This window comes from Fulvia fulva, chromosome 6 (assembly GCF_020509005.1).
Source record: "Fulvia fulva chromosome 6, complete sequence".
Lineage (NCBI taxonomy): Eukaryota > Fungi > Ascomycota > Dothideomycetes > Mycosphaerellales > Mycosphaerellaceae > Fulvia > Fulvia fulva.
Genome location: NC_063017.1, coordinates 46,189 through 63,952, shown reverse-complemented (window position 1 = coordinate 63,952; position 17,764 = coordinate 46,189). Strand labels below are relative to the sequence as shown.

Here is a 17,764-nt window from a genome sequence, read left to right as displayed (position 1 = left end):
TCTAAGTTGCTCCTACTATTCGTACGGTGTTATAATAGTATTGCCGCACTATTGTCTCGACTAGCTTAGTGTATACTAAGTTAGTCTTAGTACCGTACGACATGCCTACTAACCTATATTCGTAACACTCCTACTTAGGTCGTAAGGCAAGGAACGATTGTTCCTACTATACTAGCTATAGCTGTCGTACGAAGGTCTAGAACTAGGGACCGGCTAGCGGCTTAGTCAAACCGTCTACTACTATCTCCTTAGTATAGTAGTACTCTACTTTGATCTTCCTCTACTACTAGAGGTGCCTAATATAGTTATAGGTAACATTAATATACTTAGATCTTTCGTAGATATAGGCGTCCTTAACTAAGGTCAGAGCCGCCTAGTTATCCCCTATAAGGCGCACTAGTCTTAGTTTGTCGACGGTACTCTTATCGGCTAGGACTATTAGTTAGAAAGAGCAGTCTCCTACTAGCCCCGGGTAGTTTATCTCTCGGAGGATAGCCGCTAGGAACTAGGATTATTTCGCGGCGGCGATTATCGCTATAAACTCTACCTCTATAGTAGAGGTTGCTATAGACTTTTGCTTCTTACTTATCTAGGATATAGGCGTACTATATACTAGCTAGACATGTCCTAGAATTAAGACCCTATCTACTCGATCTATCGCGTAGTCGGAGTCTAAGTATCCGGTTAGGGCACCGCTACTACGTCTAAATATTAACCCTAGGTCGGGGAACGACCTTAGGTATCTCGAGACCTTCTTTAGTACTTTTATATACCGCTTTATTAGATCCGCGACATATGTGCTAGTTCTCCCGAGTAGGAAGGCTAGGTCCGGTCTCGTTATAGTCATTAGCTATATCTAGGTCCTATTATCGCTCTAGTAGTCATCCTTACTATATCTCTCGTCGTTCGGGGCTATAGGACGGAGATTATCGTAACTATCTATTAGCGAGAGTGTTAGGCTTGCCTTTTCTTTTACTATGTCTATTTTAGTAAGGGCCTTACGGATATAATAGCCCTAGTCGAGTTTTAGGGTACCGTTACGCCTATCGCGAGTAATCTTTAGTCCTAGTAGTTTCTCCGGTTCCCCGAGGTCCTTAATCTTAAGGTATTACGTAAACCCCTTCTTAAACTATTAGATGTCGGCTAACCTTAGTACTATAATAGGTATGTCGTCTATATAGATAAGTAGTATAATGTCTCTCTTAGTATAAGTTAGGAGACATAGGTCTACCTCGGACTAGTAGAATCCTATTTTAACTAACGTAGTAACATAGAGCTTGTTCTAGTCTCTAGCTACCTACTTTAGGCCGTAGAGACTCCCGAGTACCTTAAGGATCGTATTCGGTAGGGTTTCGACTCCTAGTAGGGGTTTTATATAGATGTCTTCGGCTAGGTAGCTTTAGGTAAACGTATTGTTAACGTCGACCTAGTACATCTCGAGATCCCGCTCGTAAACTACTACTATAAAGACCCTTAGGGTGTTATAGCGTACTATAGGTACGAATGTCTCTTCGAAGTCAACGCCGAATTTCTATAAAAACCCTCTTACGATAAGTCTTGCCTTGAACTTTTCGATTGCTCCGCTAATAAGTCTCTTTACGTTAAAGACCTACTTAGAGGTGACTATATTCGCCCCCCTTAGAGCGATAGCCGTTTCCTAGGTATTATTACTTAATAACGAGAGTAGCTCGGTATTGATAGCGTCCTTCTATAAGTAGCCCTATTTAGGATCCCCTACCGTAGCCTTATATATCTTCGGGATAGGTACTTCCTATTAGTAGGCGATACCGGGTCCAAATATAGTAAAGGCGTATTCTTAGACTTCGTCGAATAGTTCTTCTACCGTAGCTATAAATATACATTCGTCGGTATCGGTAAGTCTATTATTAACCTATAGTAGTTAGTAGAACAAAGCTATTATAGCTTTATAGTACTTAGCCTTATAGTCCTAGTCCTAGCCGTAGTTATCGTTAGGATCCCTAGTCCTTTTCCTCCGGATAATTAGTTCCGGTAGCTCCGGGGTTTCCTCGATCTTCTTATAGTCCGCGATATTATCTAGTCTACCGGGAGGTTAGATATAGAGCGGTCTTAAGACAGTTAGTCCTTTATCCTTAGCCGTAGCGGGTTCGGTCTCTACGTAGGGAGCGGGGATTAGCTAGGTCGGTTCTTCTATAGAGGACACGGCTACTTTAGTAGTAGGAAGTTAGGGTATTATACTACCCGAGGATCGTAAGATTACTATCGGGGCATCCGCTAGTCGCTAACCTAGTAGTAGTCGCGAGACCGCCGGTAGTCGATCGACTAGCCTTCGTTCGGTTACCCTACTAGGTTAGTTCGTAAAGGAGATACCTAAGTCTAGATCTCCCCCCTTCTCGTTTTCGAACCAATCTACTTAGCTATACTGCCTAATAGCTCGTATATCTAGCTCCTAGAATAACTATTACTTAGTCGATTGACCGTATCTAACGAAAATAGCTTCCTTACCCCGGTTTATTAACTTATCCTATCGTAGCCCTTTTAGATATAATTTCGGTTCTATATAAACTACTGCCCTATAACCCTATACTCTTAGGTGATCTACCGTCGGTACTTTACTAGTAAATGCTTCTTCCGGTAAAAGTCAGATACCATTAAGTAACGGTCCGTTTAGTAGTAGGTTACGTATAACCGCCTATACCTCTAGCGCTTTAGGCTAGAATTCTACCGGTATCCCCGATTCCTCGAGTATTACGCGGATCGCGTTCTCCGATACCTAGATTAACCTTTCTACTACTCCGTTTTGTATAGAGTTATAAGCATCCGTCGTATCGTATTAAACCCCCGATTCTTTCTCCTATTCTTTTAGAACTATTAGTAGCTTAGGTACCTTGTTACTCCGTACTACTCTTACGTAGCATTTCGATACTTTCTCTATAGTTAGCCGCTATTATCGTAGTACTTACGGTACGTCGGATTTGTTCTTAAGCGGGATCACCTACTTCTTTCTTAAGAAGTGATCTACGATCTCTAGCTAGTATTTAAAACCTAGCCTAGATGTCGTATTTTCGAAGGGTCCGTAGATATCGATAGATATAAGCGTAAGTCTTTCGTTCTTTCGTTCTACGACAGCGCCTTTAAACTTCCGTATATTCGCGATAGAGTATACCTTATAGTTATACTTGTCCGGGATAGGGATCGGGTCCTTCTTATTACTTACCCTATAGACGTTCCGGAGTAACCCTTTTCCTAGGTGTACGAATCGTCTATACTAAAGCTCCTACTGATCCTCGGTAGTTACCGCGGCTAGAGCTTCCTCGTATAGTACCTCCGGTAGTCTATTATCTACCTAGTTTAGGGAGTCGGATATCGAAGATACTACCGGTACCCCCCCTCGTAGTACTGTTCGTACGATAGGCTTTCCGCTCTTATACTTAAGTATAAAGTTTAGAGGTTCGACATCGAATTGCTTACTAAACTGCCTCTATAAAACTAGATTAACTCCGAGATTAGGAATAAATAAGACTTTCTCTAGCGCAATTTGTTTCCCCGTTAGGCCTCCTATAGTTACTATTCCTTTATAGAATATATCTAGGTACCCCCTACCGACTTTAATTACTTTCCTTCTCGCTAGTTTCCTAAGCGATCTGAATAGAGACTTATTGTTAGTTATGTATAAGAAGGTATAGGAGTCTAGTAACTATTCGGAGGCGGGAAACTTGCCTTTTACTTCGGTAGTAGAATAGGCGACTTCGTCGTCGTATATTTCCTCGGCATCGCTTTCTCGTAAGGTATAGGCTCGTATCGCCTTTGCCTTTGTCTTGTTGTCGGATTGGCTTCTCCTATCCTTCTACTATTTCTTAGACTTCTTAAGGGCGTTTTAGGCCTTCTCTAGATCCCGGACTAGCTCTTCGTAGGACTTCTTTTCCGGTTGCTTCTAGGTGTTCTTCTTTTTAATAAACTCCTTTACGGAATCTAGTTCCGGGCACGATATAACTAGGTAGTTACTATCGTAGATAAAGTAGCCGCTCTTACCCCCTTACCTCTAGGAGTATAGAGCGGTCTCGCCCTTACTCTCTTAGATCCGTAATTTGTAGGATTTAAGTAAGGTTATAGCGGATTCCTAGCCTAGGTTTAGCTAGGCTAGGATAGTGTCCCTAGTACTAGCGTAGACGTCCGGGAGGCTACTTAGTAGGTACTTAAACCTCCGGATAGGGTCCTTATAGTAGGTCTCTTTACTATCTATTTCGGCAATCTATATAGATAGGTTACCTAGATATGTCTACCCTTGTCTAATTATCTTATCGTCCGGTAGCTTAAACGATACTAGCTGTTTTATAAGCGCTACTACGTATGCCTTATAGACCTTACTATACTTCTTCTATAGAAGTTTCTAGATTTCTTTCGTATCTCGTATATCTAAGATTCCTTAGTTGTCCTCCTCGGATAAATATACTAAGATAGTATATCTCGCTATAGAGTCTAGGAGGGCCTCGACTATAGACTATTAAGCTTGGTTGATCCTTTCGCGCCAAAACACGACACATTCGAAAGCTCTTATTAAGGCTATTCTAACGATATATAAAGCAGGCCACTGCCCCTAGGACTAAGGGAGTTCTACCTTATTTAATCTAGACAGCTTAAAGCTCTCTTCACCCTGTTTCTTTAGCTCTAAACGCCGCGGAGGTGCCTAGCTATATTAGGTAACTCCTAGGCAATAGTAGCCTAGGCTACGGTACTAACGGCGCCTACGGCCCTATAGGCAAAGCCCCCCTAAGACAACTAGTAGCAACTTATAGAGGACGTAAAAAGTATAGAAACTAACGTTTAGCTCCCTTACCGGTCTCTATAGGTAATAATCACTTAGCTACGTACGGCGCTTATACTGTCGTAGTACCGAGGGTAATAAGAAATAAGGACGACGTCCTAGGCGATTAATAAGGCCACCCGGAATTAACACTCCTATAGCTAGGTATCGGTCGTAGTATCGATACTAGGCCCCCGCCTAACGTACGATATAGTTACGATCCGTATTGTAGTAAAGGAAGACTAGGCCGAAGTTACGAAGCTATCGAACAAGGAGCTCGCCTAACGAATTAACTAACTAGGGGTGGTCGTAGTGAACTAATAGTCTAACGGTACTCTATATATCTATACTAGCTCTACTACTACTAGGAGGTACCTAGAGGCATAGCTATAGTAGGTATCTAAGGTTACGGCATTAGCGAAGGTCTTAACGAAACAATTTACGATCCTAGTCTACGACATACCTAAGGAGTTTGACCTAACTAACTAGGGTCACCTACGCGCTCTCTAAGAGGACAACCCGGTCACTCTTAACTCTCTAATCTAGAAGGCGACTTGGCTCTACAGGAAATAGCTAGAAGGTAAGAAGGCCTCGGCGCTAATAGTATAGCTATAAGACGCGAAAGCGGCGGATCTAGTAATAGAATAAGGCCTAGTCTAGTAATATAGCCTTAAGATAGTAGAAAAGCACTCCTTATCCTTTCGTGTCCTCTAATGCTTCAAATGCTAATAGTATAGACACCAAACCTACACGTGTATAAATAAATAGGCCTGCTCGAACTATATAGGAGACTATATATCTAGGGACTATATATCGACTACGAGACGGTACGCGAACTGTCCGGGGTACTACCTATCGTATAGTAAGGAATGCCTATAGCGGAAACTATCGAAAAACAAGGCAATCACAAATAGAACCGTCGCCCTAAGATTCTACGGCGACCGTAAGGCTAGCCTATACCGGAACTAACTAGCGGCGGTCGGGTATAAGCGCCCTAGGGCCGAGAACGATATAAAGGATATATAACCTAGGGCGTACGGGAGGCTACGTGCTCTACTAGCTACGGCGAGGGAATCTAACTAGGCCCGGCTCCCCTTTAGTAGATAGCCGATAGGCGTAGACTAGGACGTATAGGGTAGTAGGACATAGGACGCTATAGAGGAAATGATTATCGATGCCGATAACTAGCCTCGACACGCTTAGCATCATCTAGTATAACGTCAACTATAGCAAGGATATAGTCTAGAACCATTTCCTATACAAGGCGGACCCGCGCGTCCACTACGTCCTTACAATCTAGGAGCTATAGATTAACCCGCACTATAAGAGACTAACGACCTACAAGTCACTAGGCTACACGACATACCTACGAGGCGACGGTAGACCCCGTACGTGCTTCTATGTTAGCAAGGACATACTAGAATCCGACTAGGAGGTAGTGTACTACGTAGACGAAGAAGGCAGGGGCGATATTACCTCCCTCTACGTAGGTAGTACCTAGATATACAACCTATATATATAACCGCTAGCCTCGAGGTCTAGCCGCGACCTAGGGGTCTATAGACACCTAGACAGTACGCTTAAGAGACAAGGGTACTATATCGTAGTAGGAGACTTTAATAAGAGGGGGACTCTAAGGCACGATCGACCTCTCCTAGATCTTAGATAGCTACTACTATACGGTAACCTACTATAGGATCGAATATAAACTCGAGGCGTCGTTAGACTATATACTAGTTAGGACCTCTATTACGATATAGATATAACGTACACTAGCGAGAACCCCTAAGCTAAACTAGGGAAAGGCCTACTAGGCTAATATCTAGGCGTACCTCGGTGACTCCGAGAGGCTAGTCTAGATCGCGTAGTAGTAATATAACAGTAAAGACGAGATAGACGAGGTAGTCTAAGGGTTAATAGACGAAATAAGAAAAGCGACCTTACTTTACGTTCGCTTACCTAACTAACGATATAGTCTAAACTATACTAGACGCCGAAGTATACTACGGTAGTAAGAGAAGCTAGGAGAGCCCGCCGGGTATAGACGAGTAGCTATAGCGAGGAGGCCTAGAACGTATATAGGGAGGCATACTAATAGAAGAAAGCTATAATACGGAGGGAGAAAGCAGTCGGCTAGAGGGCTATAGTAGAAGAAATCGCCGGTAAGCTAGAGAGGATGTAGAAGCTAGCGAAATAGGCCCAATAGGACCCTATATAGGGCCCCTCCTTCTCTATCCTAGCGCTATAATCGCCTAGTAGCCCGGTTAGCGACCCCGAGGCCAAGGCGCGTCTACTAGCTAGCAAGTTCTTCCCGCCCCTAGTCGAGGATAATCTAAGCGACATAAATAGCTCTACTCCCCTAGCCCCTAGTATCGCGGTCTAATAGGAGGTGTCCGAGGGAGAATTTGCCGCTATACTTAGGAAGTTGCCGGCGAAGAAAGCCCCGGGGCCGGATAGGATCCTAAACGAGCTACTAAAGAAGTATAGAGCTTAACTAGCCCTAGTAGTTATAGCGATCTTTAACGCCTACCTATAGACTAGATACTACCCGATAGCATTTAAACAATCGACGACGGTAGTCCTACGTAAGCCGTAAAAGGAAGACTATACGTAGGTAAAGTCGTACCGCCTAATTGCGCTCCTTAACACTCTTAGGAAGGCGCTTAAGAAGCTAGTTATAACGAGACTCTCCGAGGCGGTAGAGGAATACTCCCTACTCCCGGACACCTAGATAGGTACGCGCCTATAGCGATTGACGCTATCCGCGATAGAACTTGTTACCTCTTAGGTAAAGGCTATCTAGTATAAGAATAGGGACAAGGTAGCTTCCTTACTTAGCCTAGACATATCGGGAGCCTTCGACTACGTGTTATACCCGCGGCTACTCTATATCCTAAGGTCGAAAGGACTCCCTAAGTAGCTTATTAACTTCGTACGGTCCTACCTCTAAAACCGTAGTACGTCGATCCTAGTCGGCTAGTATAGAGGCCCATTTTAAGTAGTCTATACTAGAATCCCGTAAGGCTTAACGCTAGTACCTATCCTATTCCTCTTCTTTATAGCGACGCTACTCCTAGCCCTAGAATCCTAGAACACCGCTACGAGCGGCTTCGTAGACGATACGAACATCCTAGCGTAGTCTTCCTCGACTAAGGAGAACTATAGGCTATTAGAAGAGAAGCATAAGATCTACGAGGCCTAGGCTAGGAGGTACGGGGCTCGGTTTGCCCTAGAGAAGTATAATCTAATATACTTTACGTACCGGCTACGGTTCTATAATATATAAGCTTCTATCTAGATATAGGGGTATACGACTAATCCGGCAAGTCAGCTTAGGATCCTCGGACTATAGGTAGACCCGGCGCTATAGTAGAGGAAGCACGTATAGGTAATATTACGGAAAGCTAAACAGAATATAGCATTATACTAGAGGCTTACTACGTCTATATAGGGGGCGGACTTCCGGTAGTTACGACTTCTATATACGGCTATTATACGGCCAGTCCTTACCTATAGTAGCTAAGTATAGTCCTTAGGCGAGAGGGCCTACCTATCGAAGGGACTCGTCGCGCCGCTAGCGAAGATCTAAAACTAATGCCTAAGGAAGGTCACTAGGGTATATAAGTCGATACTAACGAGGATACTTAAGTACGAGACCGCTATACCGCTAATCGACCTCTACATCTAGGGACTACGGACCTCCTACTTAGGCAAGTCGGCATAGTACCTAGTATAGAAGGTTATCGCTAGTATAGTCGTAAGGGCCCGCGAATTAGTACTAGCGTATAAGGGCATTCGACCCGGAAACGAGCCGAACTACCGGGTAAGGGACGAATAGCTAGTAATATAATAGGAAGGTAAGAAATTGTTTATAGAGCAACTATAGAAAGAGAGGTAGAACAACTAGGTTATAGGGTATAGTAGACGCCCTTAGCTAGCGGGATAACCTAAGGAATAGTTAGCTACAAAATCCGCGGTTAAGTACCCCCCGAAGCTTATCTACTACCGCCTTACGAGGGTATAGAGTAGTACAGTAACCTAACTACGAAGCGAACATATCGGCCTCTAGGGGTACCTATTATAGAGGAAGGTTCTAGGATATACGAATACTAGCTGCCCCTACGGCTATCGCTTCTAGAACGTACGGTACGCACTCCTCGTCTGTCCGAGGTAGTCGCTAGGAAGGGGAGAGTAGATAGTAAAGGCGAGGAACCGGACGATTAGGGCACTTCTTAACAACGCTAAGGACCTACGGCGTATTACGAACTAGATACTAGAGAAGGGCTAGCTAGAACAGTACCGCCTAGTAGGAGTAGTATAGGAAGAGAGGATACGACGTAGCGCGACGAGACCGGCTAGGAGCGGGGGCTAACGGGGTAGTGATATAGACTACGTACGTTTAGAGGGAAAGCTAATCTAGATAAGGAGTAGTCGGGGGCGGGAAGCGTTTTCACCTATTCGGGTTTCCCTTTATATATAACAATAGATATATACCTATATAGGCCGGATAGGGTCCTAGAACAGGGGAATAACAAATCTATATATCTATATAAACGCGATATAACTATAGCTTCCTCGATAAAGCTCTCGAGACTAGTACCGGTATTAGTACTAGCGATAGCCTCCTATTAAGAATCGCTATCCTATTCTATTAATATAGGAAACGCTTAACCGTATATACGGAAAGAAGTACTTTACGAAACTAGATATTATAGTTAGTAACTACCTAGTTATGTCGTGTCCGGAACTAGATTCCGTAAAGGAGTTTATTAAAAAGAAGAACACCTAGAAGTAACCGGAGAAGAAGTCCTACGAAGAGCTAGTCCGGGATCTAGAGAAGGCCTAAAACGCCCTTAAGAAGTCTAAGAAATAGTAGAAGGATAGGAGAAGCCAATCCGACAACAAGACAAAGGTAAAGGCGATACGAGCCTATACCTTACGAGAAAGCGATGCCGAGGAAATATACGACGACGAAGTCGCCTATTCTACTACCGAAGTAAAAGGCAAGTTTCCCGCCTCCGAATAGTTACTAGACTCCTATACCTCCTTATACATAACTGACAATAAGTCTCTATTTAGATCGCTTAGGAAACTAGTAAGAAGGAAAGTAATTAAAGTCGGTAGGAGGTACCTAGATACATTCTATAAAGGAATAGTAACTATAGGAGGCCTAACGGGAAAACAAATTGCGCTAGAGAAAGTCTTATTTGTTCCTAATCTCGGGGTTAATCTAGTTTAATAGAGGTAGTTTAGTAAGTAATTCGATATCGAATCTCTAAACTTTATACTTAAGTATAACAGCGGAAAGCCTATCGTACGAATAGTACTACGTAGGGGGGTACCGGTAGTATCTTCGATATCCGACTCTCTAAACTAGATAGATAATAGACCCCCGGAGATACTATACGAGGAAGCTCTAGCCGCGGTAACTACCGAGGATTAGTAGGAGCTTTAGTATAACGTGCTTTACTACCGAGCGGGCTATACTACCGAGCGGGCTACTTTTACTAAGGACTATACCACTTCTACTTTAATTTCGACGGTATCTTAACACGACGACATCCTATAGAATCGTTACTAGGAGGACAATTCCTCTTTAGATTCTTCGCTATCTAGTAAGTCTACTTAATAGGTGCGTACGTTATACCCCGACTCGCTATATCGCTTATAGCGTCGTAGCCTTAGTACTAGCCGAACACTATCTAGCGACTCTCTACTTACTTCCTACTTCCTAGTATCCTCTAGAGGTATTAATTACGACGCCTTATCGAAGGTTAGAGACCCTCTAGACTAAATGTACTTACGCTTTCGTACTTTTCGCTATATAAGGGCCTCGTTAGACTTACGTAGCTTACTAATCTCGCTTCGTATAAGAGCTATCTAATACGCTATCTTTCTACTCCCTTTTATAAGCTAATATACCCCTTCCTATAACGAGTTTAGCAATAAACCTGCCCGGGCACGCATTTTGTTCGTTACTAGTGTCGATTAAGAGTCGAATTCTTTTGTAGTTCGTAGTGTCTTTGACTCCTAAGGGGTAGAGTCCGGAGCTAGAGGGGTTAGCGTACGTAGCTTAATAATAAGCTTGTCTATCACTACCTATAGATTAAATAGAACCAAACTAGCGCCTCTAAAGCTCGATAGGATGTTCTCCTATCTAAATATAGCGTTATAGGCTGCCGGGAAGGCGCGTAGGAACTCTACTTTATCGATATAAGTAATACGCTAGCGTACTAAGCCCGAGAGCTAAGTACCGTATACCTTCTTTAAAGGCGAATAGCAACCTACATCTAATAGCTAGAGTAAGTACGAGGCGTACGATAGTATATATAGGGCTAAGATCTTGTATTCCTTATATAGATTCTAGAATGCCTTCGAGTTGTAGCCCTCGTAGCTATTAATAATAAGTAGTCTCTATACCCTAGTCGTACGAGCTATAGTATAGTTCTAGAAATACTCTAGCTACCGTATACCGAACTCATTATTAGTCTAGCCGTTCTCTATTAGCCCGATTGTCTAGTCTAGACCCAAGTTGCCGTCTTAGTACTAGGTACTAATGTACTATTTGCCTATAAGGATGACGTAGGGTAGGAGCGCTATTCCGTCTATATAGATAGTCTTAATCACTATTACCTATTCTCTATTACCCTATTAAACGACCTTCCTCTTTCTACTACGCCTTTCTAAACCCGTAACGACGCTCTAAGACGTAATGACACCTATTATAAACCCTATCTCGTCGAAGTTGTAGGTGTCCTAGTTAAGGATGCTATACTTCTCCTTTATATTACGTATAAGTAAGAACTACCTCTCGATAACGTCTAGATCTTCTATTAGGGCTTGCTAACGATCGTATCTACGTGTTATACGAACCTTTAGCTTACGATACCGCCTAATAAACCTGTCTATCTAATTAAGACTAGCGGGCTTAAGACCCTTCTCTTATAGTAATAAATCGGCTATTACTCGTATACTAGCCTTTAATAGCGGGAAACCTCTAAGATCTAGCTCGAGTATATACTTAAGTATCACCCTCTCTTCTAGGTCTATAAGCTTCTTCGAATTAGGCTCGTAGTCACCCCGAGGAGGTCGTCTATTTAATCGATACCCTAGTATAGTTCTAGACGCGTCGTATACCTTTATAGTAAGTCGATTCGTAATCGTCGCGTCGCGTTTCGTAGCCTAGATAGCTAAGGTCAGTTTGGCCTCGTTTAAAGACAATATACGCTATAATAGTAGTTATATAGCTATATCTATAGAAGTAGTATAGTTCTTAGCAAAAGTAGCCCGCTCGGTAGTATAGCCCGCTTAGTAGTAAAGCACGTTAGAAGATTCGTACACCTAGGTAAAGGATTGCTCCGGAACGTCTATAGGGTAAGTAATAAGAAGGACCCGATTCCTATCCCGGACGAGTATAACTATAAGGTATACTCTATCGCGAATATACGGAAGTTTAAAGGCGCTGTCGTAGAACGAAAGAACGAAAGACTTACGCTTATATCTATCGATATCTACGGACCCTTCGAAAATACGACATCTATGACTTCCGTATATATATATACTATACCTGTTTAATAGTATATATACTTGCCGGTCTACGGGCCGTAAAATATATATAGTGATCCTAAAAGATAATAAATCTGAAATTTTTAGATTCCCGTATTTTTGCCTTATAGAGAGATTCTTCGTAACTCCTAGCCTCCTACTAAGGTCGCCTCCTAACTATATATATCTTAGTAGTACCCCTATATACCCCTACTACGTAATTAACCGTTAAAGGTTAACGAGATTCGACGCGTAAATTTCAGGGTCTAAAGGAGGCCCTCAGCTCATTAATACTATATATACGCTCGGATCGCGATACGAGTAGCTTAAAGCCGTCTATAGTTAATAATACTAAGAACCTAGTAAAAGAGGTAGAAGATCGGCTTTAATTAGTAACGGTAAGGTCAGAAAGAAGTTTGTCCATATTCCCGGAAGAGAGAGAACGCTAATCTCGTAAGCAGGACCCACTCCTAGTGTTGGGGCATTTTAAGACACTGCAGGCCAAGATCCCGACAAAAAGTGATCGGCATTTGGCAGACCGGCGATCATCTCGCGGGTCCGAATGCCGAGGAGTTTATTTTGAGTCGGGAACCTCGGAAGATGGACTCTTTTCAGCCTCACTCAATCAACAATATACTGCAGTCAACACGCTCAGCACGATCCAAGAGACTTATCACTCTGCACTCATACTCAACCCTTCTGCTGAAATGGTGGATTGCTCGAGCAATGATGCGATGCGATGCGATGCGATGCGACAAGACGCGCCGAAACAACGGCCTCCTTGGTACGCCGCATGTACCATACTTTCAGTGGTTCATCCTCAGAGCCAAGCAGATGACACTACACAAGCACAGGCTTGATTTGACAGCAGTGACACACGTGTGAGCCACATTGAACAGTATTGTATCTTGAAAATATTTCCTTATCACAGGTCCTGCTGCGGTCTCTCTTTCCTCCTCAGCTCTGATCCACCTATCAGCATTCTCGAGTACCTCCTGGTTCCCGCAGGCCTCGTGCTGGAGTCATGTCATCTCCCTTACCATCTCCACATAGCAAAAGCCGAGACGACAACGCTGAAGTAAAGGCTCAACACGGTGATGCTGATCGAGGGCTGAGTGCGAGCCAAGCTGACATCACAGGAAGGGCAGCTGCCGTTGGATACTGGACAGCCTGGTGGGACGACACCGTATGGTCTGAACATTGGAGCCATCGTTTTGTTGCCAAAGACCATTGACAAAGCTGCTGGACCTGGACGATCTTATGCACGTCGTCGAGCCTCAGTAGTGCGGCATGTTTGCTCCAGTCAACACGCATCGATCGAATCTCGCAATCATAGCCTCACGCCATCGTGTCCATCGACGCCAAGATCGCATAGCTTGATTCCGATCTGACCAGCTATTGCATGAAGTTCAGCGTCCTTACCCTCTCGAGCTGTGCGAGTCTGGTACGGAGACATGCCTGACCCGATATTGAGAAGAATGTTAATGATCACGAAGCGACGTAAGAGCAGCAGAAACAATAACACTTAGTGAAATGACAATCCGATTCCATGTTCTTGCGATTGATGTAAGCCATGGATGTCGCGATGCCATTATGCTTCCTGCAACCTCCAGATCACCACTTTCACGATGGACTGACCTACAAGAAATATAGCCAGATTCGACCTGCGTGATCTCGATCAGGAATGGCTACGATGCGGTGCGCACTGGATGTTTGCAGGCCGTCTTCATTACTAGATCATGTCAAGTCAGGTCGCAAACAGATCGCATCGGATCTCTGAGATCTCAGAACCTGCGGCGCAGTACTATACATACCCATGCCTAGCACTCATGGACTCCGAAAATGCACCACCAGAGCGACATGTCTTACTATCCAACCTACTACATGAACGGTCAAAGCGCCCCCGACGCCCCCTCTCCCGATTACCTGCAGTACCAAGCTGCTTTGAGGCGTCAATTCGAAGCATCGACACGACCGCCAACTCCATACGCTCCGGCGTGTTCTCATCCCGGATATCCTCAATGGCCACCCCGTCGAGGACGACACCCCGATGACTGGCAATCGCTTTCGCAGATTCCCGTGCCCTTCCAACCTCCTGACACGGCTGGAATCGCTCGTCAGCCTGGGTATGGCTCGTGGCGACAACATCCCCGGGGTCGTTGCAATCACTGGAATCCACGCTGGCATGCACATGGGAGCTATGGGTATCAGAGTATGAATGATGCTTTCACGCCCGCACCTTATGCCGTTGGATTGTCAGGCCCGCGAAGGCCGCCGCCCGACCCTCCCGTCCCACTCCTTCCACGCCCTCTGCCTCCTCCGTCTGGTCCGCGACCTCCATCTCAACCAAAGCCTCCTCCGCGACCGAAGCCTGGCCCGAAGCAGCAGCATAGTCGTCAGGCAAGAGTTTGCGACTACTTCTCCCCGTCTGTTGCGACTGACTCGGACAGTGGTAGTGAGTTCAGCAAAGCCCCTGCTGGGGTTGTGAGTGCGCAGGTTCCAAAGACGATATCTGTAGGTATCGATACGCACCAGTCGCGAGCCCCCAAGCATGCTACAGCCCATGTACATCAATCCAGGTCCGAGGGCACTCGCACGCCAACTCAAATAGACTATGAGGGTCAAGACTCAGGTTACCACAATGAGACGACATCGATCAAGGATTGGACGCCGAACTGTCAAGCTCCGCGATCAACATCGGCAGGTCAGTATGAGGCCCAGCCAGGAGGTGTTGAGCTACAGACGAAAAATTCTCCCTGGTGCTTTGCTTGCAAGCCACGGAATAAGTTGCCGCATCGCTACCCTTATCGGGACTTCGCAGGGTACGCTGGGGTGCAGCGGAACCCTATGACGGGACGGTGTGGAGTTGTCAGTGAGGGGGACTATGCGGCGGTGATTGCGCAGCAGCAGGCAGGGCTTCCACAAGCTGGCAGGTATGATTTTCAGGTCCCCAGATCGCCGAATTGAGCAGTACAGTAGGCATGGTGGCCAGCAGCTCAGCTGTTGCGCATGTTGTTGAGTGTAGGTAAGCGCATAAATGTTCTTAGGTAGTATCTTTCAGCAGACAACGTGCATAGCATACAATTTCTCCTGATCCATCAATCTATCGTCGAGTCGACCTCTCCCAACTGAATGATTGTCTTATACTATGCAAGCGAAGGTCCGATCACCAGACTGAAGATTTTGATGGATTGTGATTACAAGATCCGTCCAGGCCATATCCAGTGAAAGCGAGTTGTACGAGACTTTTCGCCTCGCCAACGCCACGTTTAGATGCAGAGCAAGGTATCCAGCGTTCCAGACATGAGAGGAGCCTTTCACGAGTTCCGTTTGGCGGGAGGATGCCTATGTTCTCGAGGGAGGAGCTACCGGCTGAACTGGATGGCAACTCAGTGCAGGCTGTTCGCAGAGCAGCAAGAGCAAGCGGCTGAACTTGCGATGCTGATAGTCGGCACGCCCAAGCAGTGCAGCAGCAGTCTGCTCGAGCTGTGCATCAACAAAGCAAGAAGTGTCGTAGTGATGCGAGGTCCAGACAGCTATATAGAGTCCAAGGTTGGCAGGTCAGACAACGTGGTGGTCGTCGTGTGAGGTGCCGCGTGTTCCAGGGATCCTGGTCTGTTTGAAGCACTCTCTAACGCATGCCAACGCGTCATGCTAGTCTTGTCAGACGCTATTCACAGCTGTTGTTGAAGACTCCTGATGAAGGCATTTGAACAGATTGGAGATGGGTACATCTCAGGAAGATGGTCTGAAAGTGTCACAAACAATCGCGATACCGAGGGTACCAAGCCGCCGGATGCTTGCCGTCACCTCGGCCGAAATGTGGTCCTTCGTTCCGAGACGCAAGATCGCCTTCTTTGGCATCGCTGCTTTCATCATCACCATCTTTTTGCTCACGCAGGCACAACATCGCAGTTGGGCTTACGTATCAGAGTGGCGTAACTCCAAGATCTCATGGCAGAAGCACGACGATGTCAAGCATCCTGTCGAGAGCAATGTAGCAACGGACCTCGCCGATCAGGCTGAGGGACATCAGTCTTCGCCACCATTTGCATCGCCTGCACCGGTGCGGCCACCGCCTCCAGCAGCAGAACATCATGTACCGCCCCCGACAACGCAACAGCGCTTGACATATGCCCAAGTGAAGACCAAAATCAAAGACCTGCTCGGCCTTTGGACACCTCCCAACGATGAAGCACATTATCCACCTTACAATGGCTATCGCGACCAGGACTATGATCCAAACAGGTGGGAAGGACTTCCTTGGGATAATGGTTTCTATCTTCGTAGTGGCGTCAAGGATGTCAAAGCTGAGCCTCAGCCATACTCACCCTACCCAGACTACAACTCGGAATCGTGGAAACAGCAGTGGCGCGGGACGTATGTTGCTTTTGAGGGCGTACGTGGCAAACTTCTGAACGAAAGCGATGAGGATGTGCTCAAGGTATACGACATGCTGCCGGGTGGATTTCCTGAGGCGGCAATCGGTTATGCCAACTTGACAGGAACGTCCGTCTATAGCCACTGTGTTGACCGCTACCATCGGTACGGACCCTACGGCTTTGGTCAAGAAGGCATTGACTCTCCCAAATATTGGCAAAGGCCAGTCAGTAGGCCAGACTGGAACTCTGTCGACTTCAAAAGACTTCAGGACCGATGTCTAGTCGCCAACAGAGATCGATATATGCCTGAAGCTCGTCAGCCGTCAGATGTGAAATCAGTAAAGGACAGACCCCAAGCCGCAGAGCATGCGCCTCACGGGCAGCAAGTGCGGTCGCCAAGCTACCAACACCGTACTGCTATATTGGTTCGCATTTCTGAGGAGTACAAGTTCGAACACGACGAGAGACAGAACCGGGGGGGAGTATCAAGTCTTCCTTCTGGTTGAGGTCGACAACAAGAACATGGACATCTGGACGAATGATCAGCTCTACCAAGACATGCTACGGATCGTCCCCCAGGAGTTCCGCAGCATCAGCATACAGTGGAATGACAAGCTCTTCGAAGACTAGTATCCGAAGTTTGGAAATTGGGACCCCTTTTGGCATCCCCACATGGCTACACAGTAGTTCAGCATAAAGCATCCTGAATACGACGACGTCTGGAATTGGGACCCGAACGTGAGGTATACTGGCAACTGGTATGAACTGCTTGAAGGCGTTTCGCGTTTTGCAAAAAGCGTACCAAGGAAGGACATGTGAGAACTGAATCAACGCTTCTACGTACCCTTGGTGCACGGGTCTTATGACGAGTTCAAGCGGTCTACTTACGATGCTGTCGAGAAAACGGCAAGGGAACATGGCTACAAGCCAATCTGGGGCGAACAATCTTGGGATAAACAAAAGCAGAAGCCCATCGGTCCTAAACCTTTGAAGCCGATCGAGGAAGACGACTTTAACTGAGGCTCCAAAGAGGAAGCTGATCTAATCACTTTCC

General features: G+C 45.6%; 4 protein-coding genes across 4 annotated transcripts; all 4 read left to right on the top strand.

The window, feature by feature from the left end:
* Positions 1–14,188: 14,188 nt before the first annotated feature.
* CLAFUR5_06645 (uncharacterized protein) lies at positions 14,189–15,295 on the top strand (the record flags this gene model as incomplete). Its single annotated transcript, XM_047905793.1, has 1 exon — positions 14,189–15,295. One exon carries the CDS (start codon positions 14,189–14,191, stop codon positions 15,293–15,295), a length of 1,107 nt encoding a protein of 368 aa, XP_047763333.1.
* A 14-nt stretch (positions 15,296–15,309) lies between these two features.
* On the top strand, positions 15,310–15,460 carry CLAFUR5_20217 (uncharacterized protein; the record flags this gene model as incomplete). The annotated part of the gene is made up of 2 exons (XM_059463053.1): positions 15,310–15,353; positions 15,406–15,460. 2 exons carry the CDS (start codon positions 15,310–15,312, stop codon positions 15,458–15,460), a joined length of 99 nt encoding a protein of 32 aa, XP_059319018.1.
* A 592-nt stretch (positions 15,461–16,052) lies between these two features.
* CLAFUR5_06644 (uncharacterized protein) lies at positions 16,053–17,216 on the top strand (the record flags this gene model as incomplete). The annotated part of the gene is made up of 1 exon (XM_047905792.1): positions 16,053–17,216. One exon carries the CDS (start codon positions 16,053–16,055, stop codon positions 17,214–17,216), a length of 1,164 nt encoding a protein of 387 aa, XP_047763332.1.
* A 16-nt stretch (positions 17,217–17,232) lies between these two features.
* CLAFUR5_06643 (uncharacterized protein) lies at positions 17,233–17,730 on the top strand (the record flags this gene model as incomplete). Its single annotated transcript, XM_047905791.1, has 3 exons — positions 17,233–17,339; positions 17,403–17,494; positions 17,531–17,730. The coding sequence occupies 3 exons, from the start codon at positions 17,233–17,235 to the stop codon at positions 17,728–17,730; spliced, it is 399 nt and encodes a 132-aa protein (XP_047763335.1).
* Positions 17,731–17,764: the final 34 nt, after the last annotated feature.